The 19,224-nt window shown below is 37.2% G+C and overlaps 2 protein-coding genes across 2 annotated transcripts; both read left to right on the top strand.

The window, feature by feature from the left end:
* The first annotated feature begins 237 nt into the window (after positions 1-237).
* Positions 238-1,760, top strand: LOC308704071 (ictacalcin-like). The gene is made up of 3 exons (XM_081388145.1): positions 238-566; positions 1,129-1,259; positions 1,514-1,760. The coding sequence occupies exons 1-3, from the start codon at positions 560-562 to the stop codon at positions 1,655-1,657; spliced, it is 282 nt and encodes a 93-aa protein (XP_081244271.1). The 5' UTR covers positions 238-559; the 3' UTR covers positions 1,658-1,760.
* Positions 1,761-12,254: 10,494 nt separating this feature from the next.
* Positions 12,255-14,176, top strand: LOC308703856 (ictacalcin-like). The gene is made up of 3 exons (XM_081387835.1): positions 12,255-12,361; positions 13,295-13,425; positions 13,696-14,176. The coding sequence occupies exons 1-3, from the start codon at positions 12,355-12,357 to the stop codon at positions 13,837-13,839; spliced, it is 282 nt and encodes a 93-aa protein (XP_081243961.1). The 5' UTR covers positions 12,255-12,354; the 3' UTR covers positions 13,840-14,176.
* The last annotated feature ends 5,048 nt before the right edge of the window (positions 14,177-19,224 follow it).

Raw genomic sequence — 19,224 nt, 5'->3', positions numbered from 1 at the left:
GCAGTTTTGTTTACCAGCAAACATGCATAGGCATGCATTAACGAGTAGCCCTTAAAAAAAGTTTCTACATAAATTTCAACATACTAGATATAATTTCTGCATTATAAGATTATTTCAGCGATTCCAGTTTCACTAAAGTGGTTCTCAGATACGCCCATCAGTCAGGGGGAGGTATTGACAATGGGTTTGTCCAAAGGCTCAAGTATAAGGTTTTGTCAGTTTACTTGCAGGAGCTGGTTTAACCAGTTGAGTTAGAGACTTTACAAGGACAAGAAATGCCAAACACACCTGCTTCATTTTTTACAAGCACAAAAAGTAAACAAGAGTTTCAATGGTTTAAGGTAGTGAACAACGAGAGAGCATATAGGGCAGAGTTAAAGAGAGAGGGATGTGAATGTAGGTGTGTTTGTGGTTAAAGGATTGGGATGGTGGGAGGAGGGTGAATTCGGGGGGTGTGGCATTTTACTGCATATAACAGTCAGTCTGTCCCTTCAGTGCTCACTCGCTTGGTCTCCTTTTCTTTTACTTCTTGCTCACCGTGAACTTCTACAGCTACACCATGTCACGTAAGAGACTTTATATTTTTTTACTATCTGCTTAAAGTGAACTAAGTGTAATGTAGTGCACTGCTGCTGTATTTAAAGCGTTCTTGCAACCTTTATTTTCTGATATTGATTTGAAGGCTAGTTCAGTATTTTGTTATATGTTTTTCAACCATTAATTTATTGGCAGATATGTCTTTTGTCACTTTGACCATTTTCGTAGTTGGTGGTGGATAAAATGTCAAAATCGATTAGATCTCTTTCTTTCCTTCCTTCTTTCTTTCTATCTTTCACTTCTGTCTTAATTAAAGGGTAAGTGCAGGGTGTTGGCCGTGATCAAAACTGTCGTTTTTAATCCCCCCTTTTCTGAAAACTCCCACTCTGTAGACAATTACAGGTCCATCCCTTCTCTCCTCCTTCTTCTGTTTGACTCCAGAGGGGTGTAACTTTAACCGTTTGTTATGCTGTTGCTGGGCGTGATATTTCATATGTGTGTATTTTTTACATCTCCACTACTAATGGACACATAGCCTTTTGATTATTGTTATTAATGACGCACCTATTTTGTATGACTCTAATTTCACAGAAACTCAGCAAGCGATGGCTCAGCTGATTGCAGTCTTCCATAAATACTCAGGAAAAGAGGGAGACAAGCACACTCTGAGCAAAGGCGAGCTGAAGGACCTGCTCAACGCAGAGCTAGGAGACATATTTGGAGTGAGTTTCTACATAATCGTTTCATTGTCCATTTAAAATATAATTCCTCTTTTCATTATGACATAAATCGCTCCTTTCTATAATGAAATATTTTTTTTATTAAATAAATAACATTATTTAAAAATAAATAAGATTCATTCTTTTTCATTCTCATAATGAATATATTTTGAGCTAATACATATGGGCCGTTTTGATTCATCACTGCACTGATCGTGTCTCTGACTACGCTTTTGTGTGCGTTGTGTTTGTTAAAGAAAACCCAAGACAAGGCAGCTCTGGACAAGATATTTAAGGATCTGGATGCAAATGCTGATGGTGTTGTGGACTTCCAGGAGTACGTCACCCTGATCGCCTGCATCACTATGCTTTGCAATGAATTTTTTTGTAAGAGTAAATAACTTTGTCCTTACAGAAAGGTTTTGTCTGTAAAGTTATGGTACATCTGAAAAAAAAAAGGAATAAATGTTTTTAATGTTTTGAATTAAAACTGTATTCTTACAATATGTGAGTGTGAGTGTTCTTAAATGTGTGTTTATTGTGTTTGTGGCTGCAGTTTAATTAAACGGTTAAATCCTATGGATATATTATGCTACGTTTTCATATGGAAACTGTCACTTTCTATTGACACTGCTAACATAATAACATACTTACAATGAATTGTAAAATCACACTATAAAATAACAGTGACACATATATGGACTGATCATTTCCTAGGAAATGCGAAAACAATACAATCTTGAGACAAAACAATGGCATGTTTTAAGATATGTCAGTGCAAGTTGCTTTCAGTTCAGACAGCTCAAACATGCATTTTAGTCTGGGCAGACTTTGTGCATCATTCCTGAATCCCAGCCCATTGTCTCTGAACACTGACTGCTATGTGGTCTGCTGCTGTTGAGAACAATGCCAGGGAATGCTGAAGCCAAACTCATGTCTTTCTCCCACTCCCCTATAGCGGCCTCAGTAGAAAAATGTGATTGTGACCCTCTGTATCTTGTATTCATGTGGTCACTACCTTTCATTGTTCTAAACAATGCTAAAGAAATTTGTTTCAATAATGGAAGATTAGTGAACTTATTATATTATATTATATTATATTATATTATATTATATTATATTATATTATATTATATTATATTATATTATATTATATTATATGGGTGATGTAGGCTATTCCCTTCTGTTTATCTCCTTTTCAATATGTCTTGTTAAAGGTCCCGTATTATGCCCCTTTTCACAAGATGTAAAATTAGTCTCTGATGTCCAGAGTGTGTATGAAGTTTCAGCTCAAAATACCCAACAGATCATTTTTTACAGCATGTTTAAATTGTAATTTTTTGGGGCTCAGAAAAACGAGCTGTTTTAGTGTGTGCCCTTTAAATGCAAATAAGCTGCTACTGCATGGCCCAGGGGGTGGAGCTTCACGAGCTCACGCTCGGTCTCTCAGGACAATTTCATCTCACGGAATGATGATAATATCAGAAACTCTCAGTAACGGTGTTCATTTCGAGTTGGACAATAATGCCTACAGAGTCAGAGTGCTGTATAGAGATGGAACAGGTATAGTTTAGTAGTTTTATTACGGTTATTATAACGTATTTGTCATCTGCTTGTAATGTATCCATTATTTATTAATAGCCTACAAGTCTGCTGTCTGAATGATGATCAAACATATACTGATGAGTTTAATAAAGTTTATTGTACATCACACAAAAGATGAATCGTCAGTTTTACTTCAGAAAATCACCGTAAGAGCTGAGTAAACACAGTAAGTTATTAGAAGTGCGCAAGTACATACACGAATTTTGGGGAAGTTGAGGGAGCATTCCTGTGGGCGGAGGTTAGTCAAAAAACTGTTCTAGTGACGTCATTAAAGAAGGAAGTAGAGGGATGTAGTCCAAACGGCCGTTCGATGTAGGCAACTTCTGTTAAATAAAATATCTCGCTTGGCATTGAACTTTGAGCTTTATAATTTTACAGATATTATTTATGCTCTAACAGCAACATTACACACTAACTAAAGTTTGAAACATGGGATCACGAAGAATGGGAACTTTAATTGGTGTAGAACTGCACAAATATGTTCAGTGACAATGTGTTCAGTGACTCATTTGAATGAATGAGGCACTTATATAGCGCTTTACTATATACTTTACATCCAAATAATCATATCAGGAGTCTCCTTCAACCACCACCAGTGTGCAGCATCCACCTGAATGATGTGACGGCAGCCACAGAACAGTGTGTTCACACCAGCTATAGGTGGAGAGGAGAGAGAGTGAAAGAGCCAATTCAAATGAGGGGGATTATTAGGAGGCCATGATTGATAAAGGCAATGAAGAGATTTTGGCCAGGACACCGGGGTTGCACCCTTACTCTTTCGAGAAGTGCCATGGGATTTTTAATGACCACAGAGAGTTGGGACCTCAGTTTATGTCTAAACCGAAGGACAGTGCTTGTGCAGTATAGTGTCCCCATCACTTCACTGGGGCATTAGGAACCACACAGACCACAGGGTGAGCAGCACCCCCTGCTGGCCTAACTAACACCTGTTCCAGCAGCAACCTTTCCCAGGAGGTCTCCCATCCAGAAAGTCTACTGACCAGCAGGCTCAAAAAAGCCTGTTGAATTGCACTACTTGAAAAAAATAGGCATTGCATTAACCATGCTTGCATTTTAATGCATTGTATTTTTAGGGCTTGCATTTTTATGGGCTGAAATTCAACATGGTTGAATATTTAAGCTGTGAATATTTCAATTAAAAACATTTCAAACAAATTTTCATTATTAAAAATTCAATAATCCACATTCACCTTTCATATTTCACTTCCAAAATATTCAAACTGTTTAAAAATACAACCTATAATATTCAACAGGCAATTTTCGGTCCATTTTATTTCGCTTTTCGGTTCAAATGATTTTCGCTTCCACAAATTCAGTGGTTCAAATTCGACAGAAAATTCTACGTTGACATCTATGGTTGACATCCAGGAACTGCAGGAATAGCAGTAGATCACTGAGCATACACTCCATCTGCTGTAAGTCAATCTCACCAGCAGGTGGTGCAAAAGCGCGTGTTTGTTGGCAAAGACCAGCAACAGTTAGAGCAGTGGTTCTCAACCTTTTTTGGGCCAGCGCCCCCTTATCCAATATCCAGGTCCCTGAACGCCCCCCACCCTCAAACTAATAAGCGACCAGGAACGAATGAGAGTTAACAGATGAAATAAGTGCAAAATTGAATTTTATTAATACAATGGAACTACACTCCACAATAATTAATCCAAAAAACAAGCTATAAACTGCATTGGCATAGCAATACAAGTTTTTCTCACATGATTTTTGGTAAATCTGTGGTGGGTGGACAGGCCTTCTAGGGGGGTTCGGGGGCATGCCCCCCCCGTAACAAAATTTTGTGCATTTTAATGTTTAATTCATCAATCTGGTGCACTTTGAGAGTTCAAAATTAAAAGCGCCAATCCATATTCACTGTGCAAATTAAAGAAAAATTCAAACCTCTTTTAGTTGTGCATGTCTACATTACACTACTACATAATAATAGTTATAATATTAATCCATGACAGTAATAGCCATATATTGTAAAACAAATGCACTGAAAAATAAAGGACGGTCATTAAAGTGGTAATGTTTGCACTTAGGTTTAATTATGCATTTAGGAGAGTATTGCAAGAAGCTGCTTTCATTAACCTTACTTTCGAAAAATAAATAAATACAATCATGATTTTTCATGAAAAATTATGTTAGAATTGTAGGCCTAAAATACCTTGGTTGTTGTCATCAATGGTAATTACAATTAATTTGGTTTGTCGTGATTAATTTGTGTTCATAATCAGTAAACAAAATCTTCTAACAAGATTAAACACATATGAACAATTAAATTATTATTGTATTATTAATTATTTTTATATCTTGAAACTACCCAAGCAGCATTTCGCGCTCAGATGTGACGGCGGAATGAATAGGCTACATTACCAAAATGTGATTGCAGAATATATTTAAATTATCCATCAAATTGTCATTTTCTCCATACTGTCTTGCGAGTTAACAATAATGCCTGACCAGTAAATTACTTGGTGAACAAAGAAAACATTTTGGCATTAGGGATTGGAATGCCTAAAAATGTAAAAGTTTTACCTTATAAATAGAATTAAGTTTAATTAATTTTAAAATTCGTCGCCAGAGTGAACGGGAACATGATTTATTGAAAATATTTGAAAAAATGTAAGTGTTTCTTAAGACAATACTTTTTAATGGCTTGTCAACTTTCCATTCCTCCGCTGCATGATTCTAGGCACCACTAGATTGTTGTCAGCGCGAAACACATTTTTGAGCACGTGATTGCTGATTCTTCTCAGCGCTGGATTGTAGTCAGTGCTTGAGCGCTGGTCTATGACTGGAAAAATAATAGAATCGTTGCAAAAGTAACGATAGGCTACATGTTGCTAAAACTGGAAGATTTTAGAATGTTAGGGATTCTAAACTTTTGAATAAGAAATAATATCAAGTCGTCAAAATACAACTCGTCAAAACTCCGCGAATCACAACAAGCGTATTGGTGAGAACTGAGAACACTCACAGCATAGGCCTACACACACCCGAACTTGACTGCACATCATATTTTTGACATTATTGATACTGCTTTCAATCGTAATGCAATAGAAATGAACACAAAAAAACCTGCCTAGTGCCTACCTACAACACTGACGGTGGACTTGCGGTCAGGAGTAGAGCGGGTGCGGACGAATGTTTTTTTTTTTTTTTGAGCGCTGCTGATGTATTCTTTAACGCGCACCATAGACGCGCGTGCACACACAATATGATATCACACTCTGCGCATATGTTTTACAACATAGTTTAACAAAAACATAGTCCTAACACTTTTTAAATAGCCCACTTAAAGTGTTTATTACAGTTACAACTAAATTACTAAATGCTTAAAATGAACAAAAGTAAATGAACAAAAATATTGCGTTATATATTTAAACTTGTGAACGCCCCCCATTAACACCTGAATGCCCTCCTTTCAAAAATCTTGCTTCCAACGCCCCCCATTGTTCTCTGAACGCCCCCTGGGGGGCGGTACCGCCCCCGTTGAGAACCACTAAGTTAGAGCAAGCCATTCATTCATAAAACTCATTTACAGCAATGTAAGCGTATTTGTGATTATTATGACAGCTGTTTATATGTTAAATTCAGTGTCTTCACGGTTACTTTTCCTGTGTAGCCTACATGCATCTTGCTCTACCGTGAACGAGATTATAATGTTATTCCCCCGATGCGGATGTACAGATCCAATGTTACACTTTTGAGGTTGACATATATTTTTGGCTGTTTAGTTGCCTTAACTTTATATTGTGGCGATGTGCTGCATGCAAGCTATTAGGGTTTCCCTCAATACTTAAGGATTCCCCTGCTGGGCATATAAAACGCTTAATGTAGCTACTGTCACCGTCCCGTATACGGGACGCCTAACTTTACTTCCCTATATTACTATTTAATCCTAATCTAATCATGACAAACTATATATCGTTGGAAAGTTCTAAGACTCCTAAATAGATATTTAGGTCTGTTTTTTTATTATAAATTATGTAGGAACAGAAATATATGAATTTATGACAAGAGTGCACCTCAAAAAATCTACATAATAACAGGAGTTCTGACCTTCGTCACAAAAAGTTGACGCACACACTTTTAATAATTGATATGTTGGTTTTTATGCTAAAATTTCATTAGAAAATATATAATCTAGTATTTGTCAATAAAAAATTATAAAATAATATTATCTTCTAAAAAGTATAATATATATATTATCCTCTAAAATATTGTATTATATTTTTTTATCGCTTTTTTTTATTATATTACATATTTTAGTAGTTATCATAAATTAGGTATCATTTGAAAGCTTATGATCTCAGAATTCATCCTGTGAAAACTGTTTTGAAATTGGACATTGTGTTACCATAGAAACGGTACTCTAAATTATTTTATCAGGCTCCTCCCCTTTTGGGCATCCTTATGTTTCATAATTTATGATCAAAATATTTTCTAATCTTGACAAAACACATATTGTCAGAAAGGTCTGAGTCTCAAGGTTCCATATTTTGTGACAGAAGTGATATTTGGACAGAAATTTATTAATTTGTTATGGTAGAATGCATACAGTAAAATTCAATGGAATTCAATGACACCCGGTGGCTATTTTTGGTAATACGCCTAAACAAAATCTCATGGGAACTTCATTTTTTGTGATATCAACTTCAAATTTGGAACACAACTTGGTTAGATATTTGGCTTTGATTTTATAGTAATTTTTTTGTAAAACATATTTTGTAAAATATATATTTTATATAAAATAAAAATATTAAATAAATTATATTTGATTTAATGTAAATTTAAACTTCCATAACTTTTTCATACTTTAATTTTTTGAAGTGCTTTCACTTCAGCAATAATCTGCTATTTTTTACCTTTAAAACAAGACCAAACTTAGGTCTATACTCCAAAGCATTCTTGAATTACAACCATTTAAGCTTGAATAGTGCATTTTAATGTCCATTCTCAAAAAGGGGGGTGACAGCTAAGGGGTTAATGGACTAATTACAGTGATATAAAAGACCAAACTCGCAGGCAAGCAGATGGACTCAGAATAGCGCGCAAAGCTTAATGCTGAGCGTTTCCTAGTGATAGACTGACATAAGTTGGCTTGAAGTTGGACATTCGCACATTTAGGGACCGTCTGTGTATACAACTTTGGTATATATAGCCCCCACCCCCCCTGTGTATTTCCTATACAGACAGGTAGGAAGGGCACAGGTAAATATGACATTTAAAGCTGGGACCGAGATAGGTCTTGTGCATGTTACCCACTTGGGTCCCACATAGTACCGTCCAATCCTACATGAAATCCATCTGGGCAATTAACAAGGGTCCATTATAATGGAACCCGTGGACAATCCTACATAATCCTATATATAATCCCACATACAAATGTTGGCTGGGTTATGAACTTATGTGAAGATTGTTTTAAGTTCACTTAAATTAAAAGTTGCAATATTTTTTGGAGCGTAATAACATGTTAAAATTGATAGCTTTCAATCACCTTAATGTTGAATGGCGATAATTAATGTTTAAAATTTAAGAAAAAAAGTCATTGAAGACATCAGTAGCTGTATACTGGCCTTCATCCATAAAAATATGCCATTAAACAATTATTTAAACTATACTGTCTTTATTGTTTCTACATTAATTTAGAGATTAACTGTGAAATAATTATATTATAAAATATATTAAAACTTATATTAAAAACAAGCTATCTTGTGCAATTACAACAAAATTATTCTAATTTAAAAACACAAATGCACTGAGTGAACAAACATTTAGGTGAGATTTGCAATGGTATTGAGCAATGTTTATATATCAATAAAAGCCTTAATTAAATATGTCATTATGTATAAATTACTGATTCCTAGACTTTCAATGGATGGACCAAAAAAAAGAAGAAGATAATATTAAAAATATCTATATGACAGTAGGCGGTTCTTCCCTGTGGTATTGAAAATCGATACATTTCAAGGTATCGTATTAAAGTTTTATCAGGACAACACTAGTGTAGGGTGCCACAAATTTGTGAATATTTTCAAAGGGTGCCGTGACTGAAATAACTAATACAGAGAGACTGAGAAGGAGTTTTTATCCTCCGGAAATCTGGCTATTAAAATCTGGTACTAATAGCCAAATCTGGCTATTATTAGTACACTTGATGAGTCTGAAGAACTTTTAAGCCACGTAAAAACACATTTTTACATACAGATACAGACATTATCATATATTGAATTTATTTTTATTCATGTTTTTCTATATATATTATTGTTTTTTTTTCTTTTTCTTTTTTATCTTATTGTTGTTAGTATTTTTGTTCAGTGGGACGAAAAACTAGGGGAAAACCATTTCACTACATTGCATGTAGGCCTATATGTATGTGACAGATAATAAAGAAGAACCTTGAACTATAAACCGCCAGGGCGGACTCAGGTCGGGACCTCTGTAAAGGCTAGGCAGAAGCCTCCTCTTATGGGCACAAGGCAACCTGGGCTTGCTGAGAGCGCGTGGCACATGTTTTGCCCGTGCCGGGCAAACTGAACCAGGGAGCGGACATGCTGTCCCAAGGAGAATGGATCCTTCATCCCCAGACGGTTCAAATGATCTTGAGTATTTTCGGATTATTTTCGACCTCTTCGCCTCTGAAGACAACTCTCACTGCCCAATATTCATCTCAAAAGGATTTTTTTGGATTTCCCACGAATTGCCCAGCCTCCTTCTTTACATTTTTCTCCAAGTCGCACTCCTCCTTCAGGTCATCAAATGGATCAGGGAGGGTGGACACATAGTCCTTCTAGTGGCCCCTCTTTAGTGGACCCAACCTTGGTTCCCTGAGTTGATTCAGCTGCTGACAGCAGCCCCATGGCTGATACCCCTGAGGAAAGACCTTCTTTCCTAGGCGAACAGGTTGATTTGGCACCCTTGACGGGGGCTCCCAGCAAGAGTCCTAAACACCCTTTGTGAGGCTAGAGCGCCGTCCACAAGACGCCTCTATGCCCTTGTGGTTCATCTTCTCCAGCTGGTGCTCAGCCCGGAGCCAAGACCCTGCATTATGTGAAGTACCGCTGGTATACTTTCATTTCTACAAGAGCTACTGGACGCGGGTTGCACCCCCTCCATGCTCAAAATCTACGTGGCAGCCATTGCAGCTTTCCATGCTCCCTTGGTAATCGTTGGGTAAAAGTGACTTTATTGTTTGCTTCCTGAAGGGGGCAAGGATACTCATCCTACCTTGAGTTTGGACTCTAAAGTCGCCCTCAAGCCCAAGTCGGCTACATGCCCAAAGTGCTTTTGACTCTGTTCAAAGCACAAGTAATTTTGCTTTCTGCTCTTCACACGTCGGAAGACAACAATTACACCTGCTCTGCCTGGTATGAGCCCTAAGAGCATATTTAGAGCGCTCCGCACAGTTCAGACAGTCGGAGCAGCTCTTCGTGAGCTTCGGTGGCCACACCAAACGGGACTTCTGGTCACGAAGCAACGTTTATCCCCCTGGTTAGTTGATCCTATCGCTATAGCTTACGCTTCAATGGGCCTCCAATGCCCCATCGCCGTCAGAGCACACTCCACCGGAGGCATGGCCTCCTCCTGAGTGTGGTCCAGTGGGTTGTCTATTGGTGATATGTGCGGCAGCCAGCTGGTCCTCGCCGTCCAACTTCACCAGATTTTATAACCTGGAAGTCCCTGCGCTACAGGCACATATCCTCTCTGTATAGTTGGAGCTGGCCTCTGAACGAGCCTGGCCCACCATTACTCTTGGAGGTTCCGACCAATCTCTGAATCCTCTTCAGGGCACGATTGCCTCATTGGCCCTACTGCCCTCCGGGCCCTTGTCCAAGTGTGCCAGGCTGGGGCCAGAGAACGTTGTTCTGCTTGAACATAGCACGGCATGATTGGATTGGTTCCCCATCGCGTCTCAGACACAATACGAAGTGACCGTTTGAAAAGGAAAGACTCTGTTACTAACGTAACCTTGGTTCCCCGAGATAAGGGTATTGCGTACGGCGTTAGTTGTTTCAGTCTATTTAACCTGAATCATATGGCAAAATGAGCTGCTTTTATAGGCAGATGTCCCACCCCTTCTGGCGGGATCTGCCCTCGTATCGGCGGGCTGTGCAACGATTGGTTCGCTACTCCGCCATAGGTTCCTGCAGTTCCCACTCACCAGCCAATAAGCGTGCGTGTAGATAACTGCACTGTTATAGCTGTGAAGTAGCACTGCGTTATAAAAGGCTTCACTAATCTGAGAAAAGGGAGTTTTCCCCATCGCGTCTAGCAGATGCAATACTCGTTACCTTACCTCGGGAACCGAGGTTACGTTAGTAACCGAGGCGTTAGCATGTTAGAGTCAAAATCATATCTCATGAAACTGTAATTTTTTCTTTTAAACATTCCCATCTTTCTATTTTATTGTTGTTATTATAATGTTGATATGATGTTTCAAAACAAAAACAACTGTTATTGTCCGTCCCTCCTTGTAATATTAAGCTAACACCAAAGTTTTATTATACGTTTTAGCTTTAACCACTGATACTCTATTATGGAGTGTTTTTTAACACACATTGTTTTTTCTAAGTGCTTTTCCCAATTCAGTGATCAGACAAGTTGCAAATAACTACTAAACATTAATCTTCACTGCAGCTCATGGAATGCAATATTTCAACTAAATGTCTCCATCTTGTGGTGGCCCTCATAAGGGATCTTTAAACTGTTACGTTGGCACTCAGAGCCGTAAGGAATGAACTTTATCTCATGTTCAGAACTTTAATCTCAAAGAATGAATTTGTTGTTATAATACTCAAAAGTTGTATTCATTTCTATTTCAGGTCACTCACTATCTATGTTTTATGCAAAAGTTATTACCAGTCTAAAAGAAAACAAACTATGGGCTTTGTCATTTTGATGAAAACAGGTGACATCTGTATGCATTTTGCAAAAGGATACTTTACATTTTCATTCAACTTGAGCAGTTTTGTATACCAGCAAACATGTATTAGCGCGTATGCCTTAAAATGATTTCACAACTGGAGTTTCAACATAATGACTATTAGATTTAATTTCTGTAGTATAAGATTATTTCAGTGATTCCTGTTTCACTAAAGTGCTTCTCAGATACGCCAGTCAGAGGCAAGTATAAGGTTTTGTCAGTTTATTTGCAGGAACTGGTTTAACCTGAGTTAGAGACTTTACAAGGACAAGAGATGTCAAGCCAACCTGCTTTATTTTTTTTGCAAACTAAGCAAACAGGATTTTCAATGGTTTAAGGGGATGAACAATAAGAGAGCATATAGGGCAGAGTTAAAGAGAGAGGGATGTGAATGTGTAGGTGTGTTTGTGGTTAAAGGATTGGGATGGTGGGAGGGTGAATTTGGAGGGTGTGGCATTTTACTGCATATAAAACTCAATCTGTCCCTTCAGTCCTCACTCGCTTGGTCTTCTTTTCTTTTACTTCTTGCTCACCGTGAACTTCTGCTTCACCATGTCACGTAAGAGACTTTATATTTTTTTACTGACTTAGCAGTGATACTAAGTGAACTAATGATCTGCACTGTAATGTAGTGCACCGCTGCACTACTATTGTATTTGATGGGTTAAGCATTCTTGCAGCCTTCATTTTCTGATATTGAGTTATTGGCTATAGTTTAGGGTAAAACAGGTCTAAAGGCACATCTTAAGAAAAATTCGCTTTTCACTATACTCCCATAGTGTTTGATTGCAGAACAAAAAAGTTTTTATTTAACATGGATGGAGTAACAGATTTTGTGTGAAATTAAATCATAAAAGTGGTTTGTTTGTTTGTTTGTTTGTTTAAAAATCATATAAATAAATATGAGGTGGCAAGGTGGGCCTTTTGCCCCATGGGGCAAAAGACACAAATCATTTATACATCATATTAAAATGTGTCTTTTACCCCGGTGTGCCTTTAGCCCTGTTGTACCCTATGTTGTATGTTTTTCAACCGTTAATTATTTGGTAAATATGTCTTTTGTCAATTTTGACGCAATAGTTTAAGAGTTTGTGTGTTGGGAAGAGGAAGCATGTTGGTGGTGGATCAAATGTCAAAATTGAGTAGATCTCTTTCCTTCCTTCTTTCTTTCTATATTTCACTTTCCTTTCTTAATTAATTGGTAAGTGCAGGGTGTTGGCCGTGATCAAATCTGTCGTTTTTAATCCCCCCTTTTCTGAAAACTCCCACTCTGTAGACAATTACAGGTCCATCCCTTCTCTCCTCCTTCTTCTGTTTGACTCCAGAGGGGTGTAACTTTAACCGTTTGTTATGCTGTTGCTGGGCGTGACATTTCATATATGTGTATTTTTGACATCTCACCACTACTAATTTTGGATGTTGTGGACACATAGCCTTTGTTTGATTATTTTTATTAATGGCGCACATATTTTGTATCACTCTAATTTCACAGAAACTCAGCAAGCGATGGCTCAGCTGATTGCAGTCTTTCATAAATACTCAGGAAAAGAGGGAGACAAGCTCACTCTGAGCAAAGGCGAGCTGAAGGACCTGCTCACCGCAGAGCTAGGAGACATATTTGGAGTGAGTCTCTGAGTAATTGTTTCATACATTGAACATTTGAAATATAATTTTTCTTTTCATTATGGTATTTTTGAAAAAGTTATTTATTAAAATGGCTCCTTTCTATAATTTTCTTTTTAAAAATAATATATTTACTTTTAAATTAAATTAAGGTTAATTCTTTTGTATTAATTCTCATAATGAATATATTTTGAGCTAATAAATATGGGCCATTTGATTCATCACTGCACTGATCTTGTCTCTGACTGCGCTTTTGTGTGTTTGTTAAAGAAAACCCAAGACAAGGCAGCTCTGGACAAGATATTTAAGGATCTGGATGCAAATGCTGATGGTGTTGTGGACTTCCAGGAGTACGTCACCCTGATCGCCTGCATCACTATGCTTTGCAATGAATCCTTAAAAAAGAGTAAATAACTTTGTCCGGTTGCACTTTATTTTACAGTATGTGCACTTAAAAAGTACTGGGTAATATAAGGTTAATATAACTATATGGGTTTTAGGAGTAGGTTCAGGGTTAGTAGTTATTTGCCATTTCTATATTGAGTACATGTACATGGGGAACAGGACTGTAAAATAAAGTGCTACATTTTGTCCTTACAGATATTTTTTGACTGTAAAGGTATGGTACATCTGGAAAAAAAAGAATAAAGTTTTTTTAATGTTTTGAATTAACTTACAAAATATGGATGTGAGTGTTCTTCTCTGGAAATGTGTGTTTGTGGCTGCAGTTTAATTAAACGGTTAAATCCAAGGGATATATTAAAATGCTTCATTTTTATATGGAAACATTCACCTTCCATTGACACTGCTAACATAACATACTTACAATGAATTGTCAAATTACACTCTAAAATTACAGTGACACATATTTACATTTTCATTTTATGTTTCATTTTCAATTTTCATTTTATGCATATGGACTGATCATTTCAGGAAATGTGAAAACAATACCACACCACACCACACCAAAGGGGGCCTCACAAGCATTGATTATCGTGAGAGAGATGTATATTTTGATAGACATCATGCTATGAAGAGTTCATAGATCAGACTTCTTAAACATTTAGTCCCGGTTTCACAGACAGGGCTTAGATTAAGCCGGGATACGGCCTTAGTTCTATTAGGCAATTAAAGTAGATTTTATAAACATGAAAAAAAAACATTAGTGGTGTACATCTTAAGACAAAACAATGGCACTGACATATTTTAAGATATATCAGTGCACATTGCTTTCAGTTCAGATAACTCAAACATGCATTTTAGTCTGGGAATAGCTTAAGCCTCTGTGAAACCAGCCAACAGTCTTTGTGCATCATTCCTGAATCCCAGCCCATTGCTTTGAGCGTGAGCAGCTGCTTAATCCTGCTGTCCACCTTCACCGCCATCCCATATTTGACAGAAAGAGACCTAATTTGGTCTTAAACACCAGAGGTGAAAGGCAAAACAAAACAACTGTTATTTTCTCTCCCTGCATAAAATATTAAGCTAACATCAAAGTTTTATTATTAATTTTAACCACTGAGATATATATTTACACACACACACACACACACACACACACACACACACACACACACACACATACACATGCACACATACACACACACACACACACACACACACACACACACACACACACACACACACACACACACACACACACACACACACACACACACACACACATATACTCACACATACACACATATACACACACACACACACACACACACACACACATACAAGGTCCAACAAGAATAACCAACTCCTCCCAGACACAAATTGATCTGATATTTACAAACAGACCTGAGAGAGTAACTACATCGCATAATATGCTGACTGATCTGTCCGACCATAATATCACACTGCTGGTAAGGAAACTAACCATAAAACAATTTGTAAATTCTTCCAAAATAAATCAATTCTATAAGGAAATTCCTAAAAATGAAACAATCAACTTGGAAAAAGCTATACACCAAACTGACTGGTCTGACTTTCTAACCAGCAGGGATACTGAGATTAGCTGCAGCACTTTTTCTTCTATTATTACAGAGATAACAACAGCTTTCACAAGAAAGGTGAAACGTAAACATGGAGAAAAGACCACCTTACCATGGCTAAATGACACTCTCTGGCAACAAATGAAAGAAAGAGATTCTGCTTTAAAGAGGGCTCTAAAATCAAGGCATATAGCGACCGGCTCACCTTTACAACTCTCCGAAATAAGGTTTTAAGGAATTTAAGAAAGGCTAAGGCAGAGTTTTTTTTTATCAGAATCATTAACAAAGCACAGGGAAATGGAAAACTTATTTGGAGAAATAATAAATTAACTGGTAAAGAACAAAGGATAACTTTACCTGATAAACTCAAAGTGAATGGAATCCTGACCCAAGATAATGATATGATAGCAAGTACATTTAATGATTTCTTTATAAATTCAGTTAGAGAGCTGTCTCAAGGTATCCCAACTGAAACTATACCATCTATCCCCATTGATAAAGCTAAACCTATTTTTTAAATAAAGGAAATATCTGAATCAGAGGTTATAATCAAAATTATAACCTCACTAAGGAATTCAAAAGCAAAGGATTCATATGGTTTGGATACCACATTTTTAAAATCACATTTAAAATCGCACACTTGCTTGCCCCATTGCACATCTGATCAACCTGTCAGTTAGGCAAAGTACTTTTCCAAGCTCCTGGAAAACAGCAGTAGTATCTCCGATCTACAAGTCTGGTGATAAAACAATGGTGTCAAATTATAGACCCATTATTATTCTATCAGTGTGGCAGAAAAATGGGTAGCAGAACAGCTGACAAACCATCTAAACTTGGGTCACACCCCTTTACACCCAATGCAATTTGGATTTCGCACAAACCACTCTACAGAGACAGCTAACTGTTTTCTCCTTGAAAACATAAAGTCAGAATTAGATGAGGGTGGTATAGTAGGTGCAGTGTTTCTGGACCTTGAAGGGATACTCCACTTTTTTGGAAATAGGCTCATTTTACAACTCCCCCAGAGTTAAACAGGTGAGTTTTACCATTTTCGAATCCATTCAGCCGATCTCCGGGTCTGGCGGTTCCACTTTTAGCATAGATCATTGAATCGGACATGATCATTAGCATCTCTCTCAAAAAAATGACCAAAGAGTTTCGATATTTTTCCGATTTAAAACTTGACTCTTCTGTAGTTACATCGTGTACTAAGACCGACGGAAAATGAAAAGTTGCGATTTTCTAGGCTGATATGGCTAGTAACTATACTCTCATTCCTGCGTAATAATCAAGAAACTTTGCTGCTGTAAGGCCCGCTATATTGGTCCAATTGCCGGTTTGCCAATACACGGGGAAGGTTATCACGTGTTCTGTCACTCATGCAAAGTATTGGTTGGTTAAATTTACAATACATTTAGTTATGTATTCTCTCGTTTATTTCATCTGACTCCATAAATGAAAGGGTTTTTAATAATATCTGTGCCTCACTAAAAGTGAGTGAATGTTTGACTATTCCTTTTAACCATTAGACTAAATGAACAATGTCAAAATCAGTTAGAATAATCACATTACAATTTAATATTTCAGATATCAGAGATCAATTCCACAATCAATTCAAATATCTAGAACATGGTTATACATTGGTTACACCAAAGAATCTTACCCAGCTTGAAGCCTGAGAGAGAGAGAGAGAGAGAGAGAGAGAGATACAGAGACCACCTATTCCATTCGTGACCAGCAATGAAGAGACCTGAGAGCCAGAGCACACCTTCCTTTATCCCCTTGACCAGGTGACATGGGGGATGGGGGAGGCCACCCTCAAAATGGCTTCTTATTCAACAAAAGGGGGGTGACATTATCTGGACCAGTTTTCTCTAAACTTCTATAAACCTTATTTCCTTTCATTTTATCTGTCTGGATATGAGATATCTGTACCACTCACTTTGAGACATTTCAAATGACACCAAAAACATAACAGTCAATGATAAACATTCACAATAAACCATGTTCTTGTGTGAGTTCTTTGTTGTTTCTGAGAGGAAGTGAACCTCACTTCCTGTATGGGGGAGGTCGAATGTTAATTAGCTAGCAGGGCTCTTTGTCTCAGACCCCAACCAGTATTTTCAGTCTTACACTGCCGTACCATGGGTGCAGCAGGTGTAATGATATGACACAGCCAGATAGCCACATCAGCCTAGAAAATCGCAACTTTTCATTTTCTGTCGGTCGAAAAAATATCGAAACTCTTTGGTAATTTTTTTTGAGAGAGATGCTAATGGTCATGTCCGATTCAATGATCTATGCTAAGCTATGCTAAAAGTGGTACCGCCAGACCCAGAGATCGGCTGAATGGATTCGAAAACGGCAAAACTCAACTGTTTAACTCTGGGGGAGTTGTAAAATGAGCCTATTTCCAAAAAAAGTGGAGTATCCCTTTAAGAAGGCTTTTGACACTGTGAATCACCAGACACTATTATCAAAATGATCTTTTTTTAATTTCTCGGATGACTTAACTGACAGGAAACAGAGCGTACATATTGGTAATTCTTATTCTTCATACCTCGACTGTAATATTGGTGTACCCCAGGGGTCAGTATTGGGCCCTATCTTGTTTAGCCTGTACATTAATGACTTGCCTTCAGTTTGTCAGTCTGTTAATATACAAATGTATGCAGATGATACAGTTCTTTATTTGCATAGTAAGAACAAACAACAGGCTGCAACTAAATTAACTGAAGCACTGGTACGTGTTTCTGACTGGCTAAAAATGTCAGATCTGCATCTCAACATTAACAAAACAGTTTGTATGTTCTTTTCTGAAATCCACAAGTGCAAAGCAGGCTGATGTTTTTATTGAAGGAAAAAAACTCATGGTTGTGTCCGATTTTAAATACCTTGGCATTATTTTAGACTCTAATTTAACTTTTAAAAAGCATGTTAAAAGGGTGGCTAATACCATCAGATATAATCTGGCTAATTTCAGACACATAAGGCCATATCTAACCACAGAGGCATGCCAAATTTTTTATACATGCCATGATTTTTTCTCATATATCATACTGTTTCACGAGCTGGTCCCAAGCAAACATGACAACTCTTAAACCAACAGAAATCCTTTATAAGCAAACTTTAAAAATACTAGATCAAAAACCTATCAGCTATCACCATTGCCTATCACTACAAAATACAACTTATTCAATTTTGAGAGTTTCTTACAGTTTCAAGATGCCTGCCTCATTTTTTGGGCGTGCACCTCCACCATTGGGTGAATTTATACAACAAAAGAACAGCAGTGGCAGGGCAACTAGGGCAGCCACTAGGGGAGACTGTGTTGTACAGTATAGACATAGTAAGTTTGGTCAAACAGTTTTCTCAGTACGGGCCTCAAATTATTGGAACGGCCTCCCTACTGAACTTAGAGAAAGCACCAGCTATCTATCATTTAAACTCACACTCAAGAGATGGATTAAAAACAATCAAAACTGCAATCGTCAATATTTGGTTTACCTTATCTTAGGTACTGCCCTTCTTTGTATTGTACTAATTTTATTATTTGTTCAATTCTCCTTTATCTTCCCTTTTCTTTCTTAATCTGTTTTCTATCTTTCATGTATTCTTTTTGTTTTATTTTATATTAATGTAATATGATGATGTGTTGACCTGCCAAAGGACTACAGATGAAAATTAGCTTTTCTGCTAACTCTGGTGCATTTACATTTTGAGTATAAACAAAAAATGTCAATTGATGTGCATTTTCCCTTTAAAAAAAAAAAAAAAAAAAAAAAAAAAATTAAGTAAT

Source organism: Scardinius erythrophthalmus (genome assembly GCF_964197995.2).
Source record: "Scardinius erythrophthalmus genome assembly, chromosome: 16".
In the NCBI taxonomy this organism is placed as follows: domain Eukaryota; kingdom Metazoa; phylum Chordata; class Actinopteri; order Cypriniformes; family Leuciscidae; genus Scardinius; species Scardinius erythrophthalmus.
The sequence above is the reverse complement of the archived record's forward strand: the minus strand, read 5'-3'. Positions and strand labels throughout refer to the sequence as shown.